At 37.8% G+C, this 14,044-nt stretch overlaps 1 protein-coding gene across 2 annotated transcripts; it reads left to right on the top strand.

The window, feature by feature from the left end:
* Positions 1–2,221: 2,221 nt before the first annotated feature.
* LOC113414556 (lysophosphatidic acid receptor 6-like) lies at positions 2,222–12,217 on the top strand. 2 transcript variants are annotated; one of them, XM_087947243.1, is made up of 2 exons: positions 2,222–2,294; positions 11,059–12,217. In XM_087947243.1, the coding sequence occupies exon 2, from the start codon at positions 11,148–11,150 to the stop codon at positions 12,102–12,104; it is 957 nt and encodes a 318-aa protein (XP_087803369.1). In that variant the 5' UTR covers positions 2,222–2,294; positions 11,059–11,147; the 3' UTR covers positions 12,105–12,217. The 2 variants fall into 2 exon arrangements, with proteins under 2 accessions (XP_087803369.1, XP_026527271.2); XM_026671486.2 differs by having other exon boundaries at positions 2,234–2,290.
* The last annotated feature ends 1,827 nt before the right edge of the window (positions 12,218–14,044 follow it).

The following is a 14,044-nucleotide window of genomic DNA, read 5'->3' as shown; positions in this document are numbered from 1 at the left end:
TCTCTTCTGCATGGCTTACAATTTTCCTGAATGAGACCTTTCCCTAAAACGGGTGGAGACTAGACTATAGTAGGGCCACTATACTTTTGTTACCATTTAGCAAGCTATGGATTTTTGCAGCGTTTTGATTATGAGAAATATGACTTCAAGGTCTCTATTGTCATTTGGCAGCATCTTGGATGCCCTTTGAATAAGATAATAAATAAATCCTATATCCTGAGTTTGACAAGAAATTGTTTTGCTTTTTGTATGTTCTGTGTATTTTTAATATGTGTATTTTTTCCTGACTATTATAATCATGGCTGGATCTTTTAGTTTGCTCTTTAATAATAAATTGCTTTAATGTTGATTCTGAAAAGCCACTCTGCTTGCATTCAATCCCAATAGGTAGAAGTGTCAGTTGTTTAAATAACAGTAACAAGAGAAAAAACATAGTTTTTAAAATTTTAAGAATTTTACAGGTTGCTGAAAATTTCACAGCTTAATAAGAATACTTAAGAAATTCATATGGTTGTTGCAACTATTGTTCTGGGAGATGGTGTGCTGTATTAGATGCTACAAATCAGTATCTTTTCTGAGGTTCTTGAGTTACCTTCTGGCTGTTTAGGCCCCTATCTCAAAAACTTTTAGAAACCATTACATTTTATCCAGTCATGAGCTAGATTGATGTCTCAAACTGATTTCTTTGGAACCGATTGCTGGCAAAAGTACGGTATACTGTGGCAAAAGTACGGTATACTGTGGAAAGTAAACAACGAACATCCTCTTTTAAGCATATGCAATAATGGCTGCATTCTTGCAATACATTTAATTGTGTAAGCTCTCTTTGTGAAACAGAAAATAATATTATGATATATGGTTTTGACAATTAGAAATAATAATAGATAATAGAAAAAATGAATAAACTTGTAAACTTAGAATGTTTAATGTACATTTATAGTTATATTTGTTGTAAAAAATGTCATTTCTTTGTATTTTTTTATTCCTGCACTTTTGCTTTTGTTTTCATTCTTATTTTGTCTATCTTCTATCTTTATTTAGTTATTTATTTATTTTATATCCCACCTTTATAATTTGCTTTCATTAGTTTTGATCTCTTGATTTTAAAATCTAATAAAGTTATTTAAAAACAGTACATTTACATGTGTCGCGCTGTATTTATCTAACATGTTTAGTTAATTTTCATCTTAGTTAATACGTGCTGCATAGGTGATGAAATTTCATCAAAATGACTAAAATGCATCATAAAGTCATAGTGCAAATTCTGCCCCTTGTGCACTTACAAATAATGACTATAGGAGAAGAGCAGGCAGAACTACGCATCAGAGTTAAATGTGTCATCAACTTAGAATCTTTACATTGCCACAAATCATTCAAATCTAGCCTTTCTTGAATTCCACTGATCCTTATCTGGCACCAATTCAGATGTGAATTATAGTGGACTAGATGATTCTCGTGTATAAACTTAAGCAGTAAACCTTTCTGAATTGCAACTTAATGTATAGCCCTGCTCCTTTGCACCTGACAATGACCTAAGACATACAGAAGAGGCAGAGTTTTGTCAAAGACATTGTGGCATCTTCCTATGCCCACATCAGACTTAGTGGACTTAGCATAACACTGGGTTGAGAAACCAGGTTGTGCAAATTCAGCCATTGAATATTTGAAGATAGATTCCTGTTTAGGATGAGGGTTTGTAAATCCTCTAGAGCAGGGGTCCTCAATCGTCCACTTCCGAACAAGTCTTACCAGGCAACTTTTAAAAAAGTGCCTTGTGGACTTTTTCATCAAAAGATGGCTCCCAGAGTTCCTCAGCCAGTAGCTGGCTGAGGAATTCCTGGGAGTTGAAAAGATCCATAGCGATGCCGGACGGCCGCGGCATAAAAAGATGGCGGCGCCAGTTATGTTGCCAAGGAGACCCCTGTGCTACAGAAGCTTGTGTGACTCTTAAGGTTCCTCTTAAGAAAAGAATCCTTTCCTATTAACCGAATGGTTCTAACTGGACGCCTTTGAGAGTTTCAACCTGGAGAGATCTTTCATCGTTCCTCACCTGTGAACAGGTTACAGAAATGTTTTGAAAAATATAACTCAGTTAGCAGTGGAAAATTGTGCAAATACTGAAATGACTTCTGAGAATTTGGTTTTACCATAGGAGGTGGAGTGTGGTTTTCTTCAGCTTTAAATTTTAAACAGCAGGAAGGAAGATGATTGTGCTGAAGACATACAGGCAGGTGCTATCTTCAAGCAGCTCCTTGCTCTTATGACCAGTCATTCCAGGATGTGAATCTCTGTGAGTAAGTACTTTGGAAAGAGAGGAGGGAATAGACTTTCTGAATAAGGGAATACCTGCAGGAGAGGTTGCTGGGTTGAAGATCCATAGATTAATTTCCCACCCTGGTGTATATAGCCACTCTGTGTTAAATAGAAAGAAACAGATATATTGGATTGTAATGGTTATTCTTAAATGTTAAATCAGCTAATACAGCTCCCAAAGTAGGGTTGCAGAATTGCTTAGAATAAAAGATTAAGACTGGGCCTTTTTGACAGTCTACTTCAGAAATGACTGGCTGTCTTTTTCCAATGCTCTAAGTCTAAGCTAAAATGGAATTGAGGAATTTGTGATATAGCATTTATGTTCATATCCAACTACTGTCTTAGCATGTTATGCAAATCAACTCATATTAAGCCATGCTATTGTTAATATTGTATGATATTATGTCATTGTGTGTTATAATTGCCTTAGCTGTAGCTAATATTACATGCTATTCTGTAATTACATTGCAGAAATTATATTCTACTGTTTATTGTGATGTGCGAACCAGCTGGAGATTTCTGACTCATAGGCGCTGTTGGGATCAATGAAAGTTAACGCAGCTCAAAATACCTTGCTCTACCCTAGAATTCTAATATTAGTTGAATCCAGGATATAGCTGAATAGGGAAAGTATCAGTGACTCAATCTATGAAACTCTTGAAAGTTGGAGAAGGATTTTCATGAAGTGATTCTTCATGAAAAACTAAAGTATCTGAGGTACAAACTACCTTAGAATAACTAATGGTAGTTAACTGACATGTCAGCCTTTGGCTAAACAAAACAACCCAGAAATAAAGCAATGACTAATTATGAAAAATATCTTATTTTTCAGTAATTATAATATTTTTATATTTTTAATTCCAAGAAAGATTAAACTTTCTAATTTAAAGATAAGGGGAGGTTGAGATATGAGATAAGATTATGCATAACAGAGGAAAAAATGGAGTCAGGCTTTTCTCCTTTTCTAGGACAATGATAGCTCTCATCGTGTATAATGTGAGGAAAAAATAAGAGCCATGGGGAGGCGGTGCAGGCTTGGAACTACTACCCAGGCTGCTTAAAAGTGTAGAATTTTGGGTTTCGTTTCTTTCTGTATGGCTTGCCTCAATCACTTCAGTCATTGCTGAGTACAAAATCAGTTCAATCAAGGTTGAATATAGAAATGAAACAATTGAAAACTGATTTGTTAAGTGGAAGAATAATACACTGAAAAGTCAATAAAGAGCACATTTGAGGTTGGTTAATATCAGTGTGAAAGAAAGAAACTGAAGGGGTTGTTTTTGCAGCTCAAGAACAAGCTTTATTGACTAATTCCATGAAAGTGAACATTAAGCATGTAAGAAACAACAGCAAATGTCGCCTTTGTAGTGAAAAGGGGGAAAACAACCAATGATAGCTCTCATTGTGTATAATGTGAGGAAAAAATAAGAGCCATGGGGAGGCGGTGCAGCGGCTGCACAAAATTATACAAACTGACTACAGGAAGCATCATGACCCAAGTAGCCAGAATTTGGATTTGAATATAACAAGAACCTCTGAGACCATCAAATTGAGAAATTTTTTGAAAAATGGATGAGCTCTTATGGATTTTAAGATCCAAAAAGACAAGCTCCTTGTTCATAACATGCCTGATGCAAGTTACTCAAAAGATAGCCTGGTTCATTGATGTCACTTGTAACAGATGATATTAGGATTGAGAGGAAAAATGTAATTTGGAAAAAAATTACAAAATACCAAGACTTGTAGATGGAAGTTGAATGCTTGTAGAAAAGAATTCCGCTGGTATACCAATCATGATTGGAGCCTTAAGAGAAATACCTAAAGGACTCCCTCCCGATATATGGAAATGTTGAACATATTGGACCTGAATACCATAATTCTACAAAAAAGACACTCTGTGTCTCTGTTCCAAACATTCTGGTGTTGCTTACAGAAACTGCCTCTCCGTTAACCCTTATTACATTCTTGGCAGGACTAGACTTCCTGTCTCAGGAACGTCTCTGGAGTTTTTCCCCCTCCTTTGCTGGTACTTTGCTTGTGTGGAGTGACCATTCATAGTTACAATGGCACTGGAAAAAAGTTACTTATGACCATTTTTCACACTTATGACTGCTGCAGCATCCCCACAGTCATGAGAGGCCAAGCGAGGAGATGCGTGCCTCGATGTGAGTGATATTGAGTTGGCCACACCCAGCCAATAACATGACCACCAAGCCATGCCCACCAACTAAGCCACGCCCACAGAACCGGTTATTAAAAATTTTGAATCCCATCCCCTGGGACATTGGTTAGGATTTGAATTATTATGCTTCCAGCAGATTGTGAATTTAATCATGAATTATCAATAATAATAATAATAATAATAATAATAATAATAATGGGATAAAAATATCAAATCCAGCCTAAACATCTGGCTGACTGTGCAACAAATCTTAATAATTAAGTTGCTATAAGACAGATGTGTGAAACTCAAGGCCCAGGGCCTGGATCTGGCCCATGGGATGCTTAGATCTGGCCCTCGGGGCTGGCCTGGAAACAGCAAAGGACCAGCCTGTGTTGCCTCTGCCAGCGAAATTGCCATTTTCGGTGGCAAAGGGTTGTAGGAGGCCATTGCAACTTAAAATGGAGCTCGGGAGCCCGTTTCCGCGGGCAGAGAACTCAGGCCAGCACAGGTGCCACTGACACAAGTGGTGTTGAGCCACCCTGGCCACACCCATGCCCCCCCCAGGTCAAACACAACCTTGATGTGGCCCTCAATGAAATCAAGTTTGACACCCCTGCTACAAGACAAAGCCGTAGCATGTTGGTAGCTGCAGGCTGGGAACTACAGGCTGACTGGATTTCGGAAGAAGTCATTGTTTCTTTCCTTATGGCTTATGGCAGATCAGTTCGATCATTTACTCACACTTCAAACTGTCAAATGAAACAAACAAAATGTTAAAAAGTTATGATATGTACATAATTATCTACCAAGCACTTGTAAATTATATTAAAGTAACCAAAACATCTTTACAATCCCCAAGGCAGGTCACAACTTTTGAACATCCCTAATGTTTGGAAATCGAAAGTTGAAAAATTTGACATGACCAGCATCCCCATATGATCAAATTTTGGGCGGTGTTAACAAGCATTTATGATGGTCGGAATGTCCCAGGGGCATTTAATCACTATTTGTGACCTTCCCAGCCAACTTCCAACAAGCAAACTCAATGGGGGAAGTCGGACTTGCTTAAAGATTGTGTGATTCATTTAACAACTGCAGTGAATAGCTCAACAGCCATGGCAAACAAGGTCAAAAAATTGGGTGTGAGCTACTGAAGAGCCACCTTGCTTATCAACTAAATTTCTGATCCCAATTGTAGATGTACTGTAAGTGGAGAACTTCCTGTAAACTAGATGTGATACTGTTTCACACTATCTTATCTCTTTAATTTTCCTGCATCAACTTCACAAAATCTGATCTAACTTTTTTCCCCTCAGTTATATTGGTAGGACATGCAGTATTTCAGTCATAGCAAGAATGGCTATTAATTTTGGCATATTTTGACGCAAGCATAACACAGAACATAGCCATCTGTTTCTATGGAGACTTTCAGTCATCCAGGTCATGGTTGTCCCAAAGGTGTTTTTTCAAGAGGCAACTGGACTTTCTTGTTTTTCTTTGAAGAGGTTTCGCTTCTCATTCAGGAAGGTTCTCCAGCTCTGACTTCCATTCTCCACCATCCTGTCAGAGCTGAAGAAGCTTCTTTTTTTATTTTGTAAACATTTTTATTTGGGTTTTCACAAAACATAATACAAATAAAATATCTTTTTTTGAGAATAGCATGATCCCAGGTTGTCACTTTTCCATACAGACACAAACTCAATTTCATATTCATCTTTGTATTCTATTCCATATCTTATTACTATTTTAGCATTTTTTTCAGTGATTTTTCCCTTCCCTTAGTTTTCTTAACCTTGTTTTGGATTATCTCATTCCTTTCTAAGTTCAATTACATATCTTTTTCTAAGTTTCAATATCTTTCTAGTCATTATGTTTATACTTTTGTCTGTCCTGTTTCAATTTCATATTTTCTTTTCTCATTAAACAAGATTTCTCCTGTAGTTACTGATTGGAGTATGACACCTTTGTATCTTTTAATTTTTGTCCATTCAGATCTTATTTAAATTTCAATTTATGCCTTTACAATTATAACATTCAATATCTAATCTCTATTTTATAACACATAACTTTTGCCAATTGAATTCTGCTTGGTACATTCTTAATATACACACAAATTTCTTAAACATAATATATATATAACACAAATAAATTAAATTCTCATTCTATTCCAATTTGGCTCAACCATTAATGTTAGTTACAATCTTCCATTAATATTAATTAACATCTTTAACATTTCTTTTCTATTAAATATCATACATCCTTAGGAACACTTGTAATATTTCCATATTTTTTCATATTTCTCTTCACTTAAACTTTTATAAATCATTAATAACAGTTAAAATGTTCCCATCCTTTCCTAATTTCATTCTCTCATTCTCTTTATTTCATTTATTTATTAACAAACATTACATTACAATAAGTATTTTATCTATCACTTCAACCACACTTGTTTCATATTTTCTAAATTCATTTCTATTTCTAATATAACAATGCTATCTTATGTACCCTTGCAGAATCCTACACCTTTAACATTTTTTCAGTTCAACCCAGTCAGTCAAAGCTTTCTCTTCTTATCTTCCTCCTGCACAATCTTTTCCAGTCGGGTTCTTCTTTGAGGTGGCCATTTCTGACCACCGCTGCAACCGCCTTCGGGAAAGGGAGTAATGGCCAGCTGGGGAGGAGAGATGCGGCTCTCCTCGACCCTGCTGGTGGTCTCCCCCCTCTTCACCACCTCTACGTGGTGGCTTAGCCCCGAATCCAGCTGGCTCGGGGCGCTCCGGTGGTGAGCACGGATCAAAACCACGCACAATTGCGGATTTCAGTCTGTCGCCGAAGAAGCCCAAACTGGAAGTCCCCAGAGCTGAAAAAGCTTCTTGAATGAGAAGCAAAACCTCTTCAAAGAAAACCAAGAAAGTCCAGTTGCCTCTTGAAAAAGCATCATTGAGTGTTACAATTGCTTGTAACACAAAAAAACAAAATGATGTTTCTTAACATCATAACTCAAATAATGTAATAATATACAATTAATCCTCAACTTGCAACAGTTTAGTGACTGTTTGAAGTTACAACGGCATTGAAGACAATGACTTATGACCCTTTTTTCACTCTAATGACGGTTGCAGCATGCCCATGGTCATATGACCAAAATTCAGATGCTTGGCAACTGACTCACATTTATGACAGTTGAAGTATCCCGGGGTCATATGATCACCTTTTGCAACCTTTGACAAGCAAAGTCAATGAGGAAGCCAGATTTGCTTAACATCCATGTTACTATCTTAACAACTACAGTGTTTTGCTTAACAACTGTGGCAAGAAAGGTTGTAAAATAGGGCAAAATTGAATTAACAACTGTTTCATTTAGCAACAGAAATTTTGGGCTCAATTGTGGTGGTAAGTCGAGGACTACCTGTACTATATTCTGGTAAGCTGCATTATGTCATTACTATCTATGTCAGCATTTACAGGTGCCACCCTTGTTTTACTCCAAGCATGTTCACACTATACAAAGTTAGGAGCTCTGCTCTAGGGATTATCTTATAGGTTAACTTTCTGTGGCTGCATCTAACTAATTAGAAATCATAATGTAATGTTTCTGCCAAGACTCCAACTAACGAACTTAAGCAAATCAGAACTCTGAGACTTGGCTCCTTCTCAAATGTCTTCTTTAATGAGCACAGCATATCGACACAGCTTCAATGGCAAACCAAATCTAAATCTTTCCCACGGTTTCAGTATAATTAAACTAGGAAACAACCCCATCCACAAGTGTCACAGGTCATGCTGGCCAATGGGGTTAATTGGCAAGCTCTTCAGGCACTCCTTCCCCAACCTTTTCGATTGCCTGTAGAGATGACCTTGGTTCTCATGAGAAAGCTCTTTGTTGCGCCTACTAATGCATTCCAACCTCCTTCCCCCTTTCCTCTTCTGGGAAGCAAATGAGGAACAGAAAGATAGCTGCAGCCCGGTTCAGTTTGAAGTTGACAATTTCTTTGCATTAAATTATGGGGCAGAGAAATAGCTTTCTATGAGTACAGTCTATGTCTATCTCCCTGATGCTGTCTATCTGAATTGGCAGGGGTTCTTCAGGCATTCAGCCTTATCATTCCCTGTCCTTTCAATTAGGCATTTTGTGAACTAATTCAGATGCTAGGAAAGGAGGAGGAGGAAAGGAGGAAAGGAACTTTGCTACCGAATCATCTTTTTTTTGTGAAAAGGGAGAAATTAGATTGAATATATTAAAACAGGCATTGTTTATTTTTAAAATAAATAACATGGATGTGGACTAAAGCTGCACAGGTTCAGAGGCCTACAGGACTTGAAGGTGATTCATTTGACTTAGTAATCAACAGCCAGAAGCCCTTTCCATTTTAAAGCGGGTTTCATCCCTAAGCTTACCAAGTAATGAAAACAGGGTTTTAAAATAGAATTAGCATATGATGAATCAAGAAGATTAAAATCGTCTTTATCTTCTTTAGCCTTATTTAACTGCATGATGGAAGATCCTTTCTAAAAGCAAGCATGGAGAACTGTGTTGATTTGAGAACTTCCTTATATCTGCAAAGTAGTTACATATGAGTAAATATTTATCCTTCTTTCATCTCCTACATTTCCACACATGTTAACAGAGTACAGAGTTGGAAGGCACCTTCAAGGTCTTCCATCTAGTCCAACCTGGGGTGGGATTCAAATTTTTTAACAACCGGATCTGTGGGCGTGGCTTAGTTGGTGGGCATGGCTTGGTGGTCATGTTATTGGCTGGGCGTGGCCAACTCAATATCACTCACATCGAGGCATGCATCTCCTCGCCTGGTCTCTCATGACTGTGGAGATGCTGCAACAGTTGTAAGTATGAAAAATGGTCATAAGTCACTTTTTTCAGTGCCATTGTAACTTTGAATGGTCACTCCACACAAGCAAAGTACCAGCAAATTCCAGAGACGTTCCTGAGACAGGAAGTCTAGTCTTGCCAAGAATGTAATAAGGGTTAACGGAGAGGCAGTTTCTGTAAGCAACACCAGAATGTTTCCTTCCTGCCTTCCTTACACTTACAGGATTAGCCCAGTAATTTCTTCTAACAACTGGTTCTCCGAACTGCTTAGAGTGTTAACAACTGGTTCTAGAGAATAGGTGCGAACTGGTAGAATCTCACCCCTGAGTCCAACTCTCTGCTCAAGCAGGAGACCTGATACCATTCCAGACAAACGGCTGTCGGATCTATTCTTAAAAACCTGAAATGTTGTTTAAACTTGAAATGCCCATCTAACTTGTTCACTATTAAACTGAATGCTATAACTTACAATAATGTACAACACCTGGGTGGAACTTAGAGCTTATAAATCAAACCAATTTTCCAATCACTTTCTAGCTGAACATATCAAGTGAAAACCAAGAAGTTTTTATAATAAAAATGTCATGCAATGGGACCCAAAACATTTGGCTGTTTTGAAAAGCTGCTTCAAGTTTTGAATTTTAAAAGTATTTCAGATTATCTGAAGGATGGGAATAGAGCTCCTATTTTTTACTATAAATAACTGAAGGTCAGGGAGAAAATTCAAGATAGGTGAAACCTATTTAATTTATTCACCAAATATTATGGACCAAATGGATAGCTAACTTTATGGGGCTTTGGCAGTTAAGCCCCATTACCCTCCTCTGTTGAGTCTCTGCAAGAAACTTCTTGGCATATTCTAGATCAGCTAAAGAATTCAGGTGTTTTTGATCTAGCTACCCACTGAGAAATTCTGGCTGCAATGTGTGGGTGTCCAGCTCCCTTTGCAAGATCTCAGCCCCAGATATAAGCTTTGCTGCTTTCGTGAGGAAGAACTAAAACCAGACATTTCCTTGGCTTCTCCCTGTTTTATAGATCAGGGACCATAAGCTTAGATTGGCCTCTGATTCTTTGTCAGACGATGTTAATATTTGTTGGGCTGCTTCCTAATAGTTAAATTTCTTTAAGTATTCATTTTCTTTTTTCTCTCCTTCCTTTTTTGCAATGATAAATGCCACCTCTGGCTAACTTCTTCCTCTGCAACATTCTGCAGCAAAAAGATTTGGTCTATGAATAAGCTGAACTTTGTCCTTAAAATCTAATGGCGGTTAGCTAAATTTCCATTTGCAACGCTACAGCTTCCTGTTTGATTGGTGAAGTTTAGAGGGTTTCTTTTAAGGAGGCCAAAGACTGTTCAGGTTTCAGAAGTAAAGCCTAAAAGAGGGCAGTGGGGGATGACTAAGAAAAACCATTATTTTGGAACAGGAGTTTCACCTTGAAATCTGGGCTGAATTTCTCACGAGTTGCACAAAATCGATTGTCCTTAGCCCCAATATTGTTACATGAATAAGGCTACAGGGAGCTTAGCTTTAAATAGATTGGACTTAAGCAGGCAGAATGAGAAAGAAAACTAATAAATCAGGAAAGATTGCCTGTATGAAACTTTAGACTGAAACCCTGGGGCAATGATATATTTTATGGAACTTTGTAAAGTGTCTCACACAGACAATGTATGAAAAATAAATATCTGACCCTGGCAATTGTAGTCTCATAAATATAAATTACAAATATCTATTTTTTCTTAAACTAGGAGGAAGGCATCACTTGGTTCCTGCTAGCCAGGATATATGAAATTTTTAAAAGACTGCAAAGTGTGGACCTGCTGCTAGACATTTAAAGATGAATTCCAGCAACTGCAGCAACTGTGGCGGGGTACATAATCTGATCTTTGCCAGCAGCTACTCACTAATCTTTATGATAGGTCTCCTGCTGAACTCTATAGCTCTGTACATTTTTATCTTCGGAGATGTGGTCCGCTCCATCACCACCGTCTACATGAAGAATCTAGCAGTCTGCGATCTTTTGCTGTTGGCGTCAATTCCTCTGAGGATCTACTACTATGGCTGGCAACCCCAGCTATCTCAAACCACATGTGAAGTGGCAGGCCTGCTGCTCTTGGTTAACATGTATGGCAGCATCTTCCTTCTGACTTGCATCAGCTCAGACCGTTGGATGGCTACGCACTTTCCACTCAGCTCCTGGTCACAGGCCATACGCCGACAAGCCAAGTACATCTGTGTGGGTATATGGGCCTTGAGTATTGGGGGAACCATTCCCACATACTTTGCTGGCAAGAAATCTGTGAAAAATGCCACTTTCTGTTTTGATGAACATCCTCAATATATCACAAATGGTGGTATTTCCAGTACTATGGTGCTATGCTATGCCATTACATTGGCTGTCATGGTAACTTCCTCCTATAGTCTGCTCCATGTTTTCCACCGGAGTGTAAGTGTGGAGATGGAGCTGATCAATATATCCAAGATCAGGTTAATGGTAGTAATGAACGTGGCCATCTTTCTGGGTTGCTTCTTGCCCTACCATTTGACGGTACTTTGCTATCATATACCAGGGTTGAATAAAAATAATTTAGATCAGGCCTACAGATATGTCCTGCTCCTGTCCTGTGTGAATGCAGCCCTAGATCCTCTGGTTTATTATTTTACCACTGAGACCTTCCAAAAACAAGTACCCCTAGAGCCCTTTTTTAGGACCAAGGCTTCACAGAGTGACTATGTGGAAGGAATAATACTGTCTGGCCAGCCCTTGGAAACACAATCTGCCTCTGCATCTTGAATAAGGCCACTGGAGAAGGACAGCTTTTTCACCCAAGCATTTGCCCCTTTAGTCTGGTATAATTACATTGCTCAGATAAGAATTTGAGGACACCATTTCGATTCAACAACAGACTGGTGAAATTCACTCTTTCTTTGGAAAATTATAAAGTCCCCAGTTCACACTGAGGAGTCCACTGGAGTTGGGACGTCAATAAATTTAAATTAAATTAATAAACAAACCTGGCAAAAGTTTCCCAAGCACTTGACTATGGCATAACTAGATAAGGATCCTTGTTTTGGGTTTGAATGAAGCCACTTTAAGTAATTGTTTGTCCTCGGAAGGGCATGGTGTTTGGATTTGAAGCAAAATAGTGTACAGACTCTTCACAGGCATCTTCTTTCCCCTCGCTGATCCTTAAACAAGCTCTACCTTTTCCAAGGCTTGCACCCTAGCAGAAAGGGCCCAGGAAAAGATGCGTTGAGTTAAATTAGCATTAAGGTGGTGCTACAGGTAGTCCTTGACTTACAACCATAATTATGACTTGGATTTCCATTGCCAAGGTAGTTGTTAGTGAGTCACACCCAATTTTGTGATTTTTGTTTTTGCCATGGTTGTTAAATGGATCACTGCAGTTAAGGGAATCAGGCAGTCATTAAGTGAATCCAGTTTTCTACATATTTATCAGAGGGGGGGGGACATAAAAGATACCGCCCAATTTTCTGGCCAGTATCTGAGATTCCTGTAGGTGTTCTTGGTTTAGATAGCAATAGCAATTAGATTTATAGACAGCTTCACAGTACTTTACAGCTCTCTCTAAGTGGTTTACAGAGTCAGCATATTGCCCCCAACAATCTGGGTCCTTATTTTATCGACCTTGGAAGGGTCAACCTTGAGTCTGATGAGATTCGAACTACCAAATTGCAGGCAGCCAGAAGTAGCCTGCAGTACTGCATTCTAACCACTGTGCCACCTCGGCTCTTCAGATACCTAATCTGCTTCACTATCCTGCACTCAGCATCTCTCATGGAAATTGTCGAAGTGTTTTCTGGCTCTAATAACATTTCCCCCAAAACAGGGAAGAATTTTGGATATGGGATTGATCTAGAGAAATGACAAAAATTGTGGTCTCAAAATTACAAGATGACAATGTCAACAGCATATAAAGAAAATTTGTATAAGATGTTTTACAGGTGGCATTTTCCCCCGACAATAGCAAGAATGTTCAAGAACAAATCTGAAAAATGCTGGAAATGTCATCAGATACCAGGCTCATATTACCATATGTGGTGGACTTGTGCGGATTCCAAAAAATATTGGACTAAAATCCACACGTGGTTGGAAAAAATGATAAAAAAGCATATAGACTTGAAACCAGAGATATTTTTATTGGGAGTTTTGCCTGAAATGTATAGTAAAGAACTGAAATACCTGATTGTAAATGTATTAACAGCGGCTAGGATTGTATTTGCCAAAAACTGGATAAATGAGAAAATACCATTACAGGAGGAAATCATTAAGAAAATATTGGAATATGCTGAAATGAGTAGATTGACATTTGAAATCAGAGAACAAAATGATAAACAATTTTATAAAATTTGGGATCTATTCTATCAATGGTTAGACAATAAAACATGGTAATGAAATATGTAGATTCTTAGAAAATAATAAATATATAAAGATGTATTCTTTTCTTATTATATCTACAAAATGATTGTAGGATAGATTTGAGATGATAATATGAACTGCCATAAAACAAATTAAGTAAAATATGGATTATTTCCTAAAACAGTAATGAATAAAAGTATAGTCAAATGATTGATTAACAATGATATTAATGTACTTAATATTTGATTGAAAATATAAGAATATATACAGTGTAATTGTAATTGAAGACTACAAAATGGAAGCACAAAACAATTTGTAAACCAACCGACACACTGTATGTATATATATGGAAG

Source organism: Notechis scutatus, chromosome 1 (genome assembly GCF_049901735.1).
Source record: "Notechis scutatus isolate UNSWTSFEM ecotype Mainland chromosome 1, rNotScu1.2, whole genome shotgun sequence".
Classification (NCBI taxonomy): domain Eukaryota; kingdom Metazoa; phylum Chordata; class Lepidosauria; order Squamata; family Elapidae; genus Notechis; species Notechis scutatus.
The sequence above is the reverse complement of the archived record's forward strand: the minus strand, read 5'-3'. Positions and strand labels throughout refer to the sequence as shown.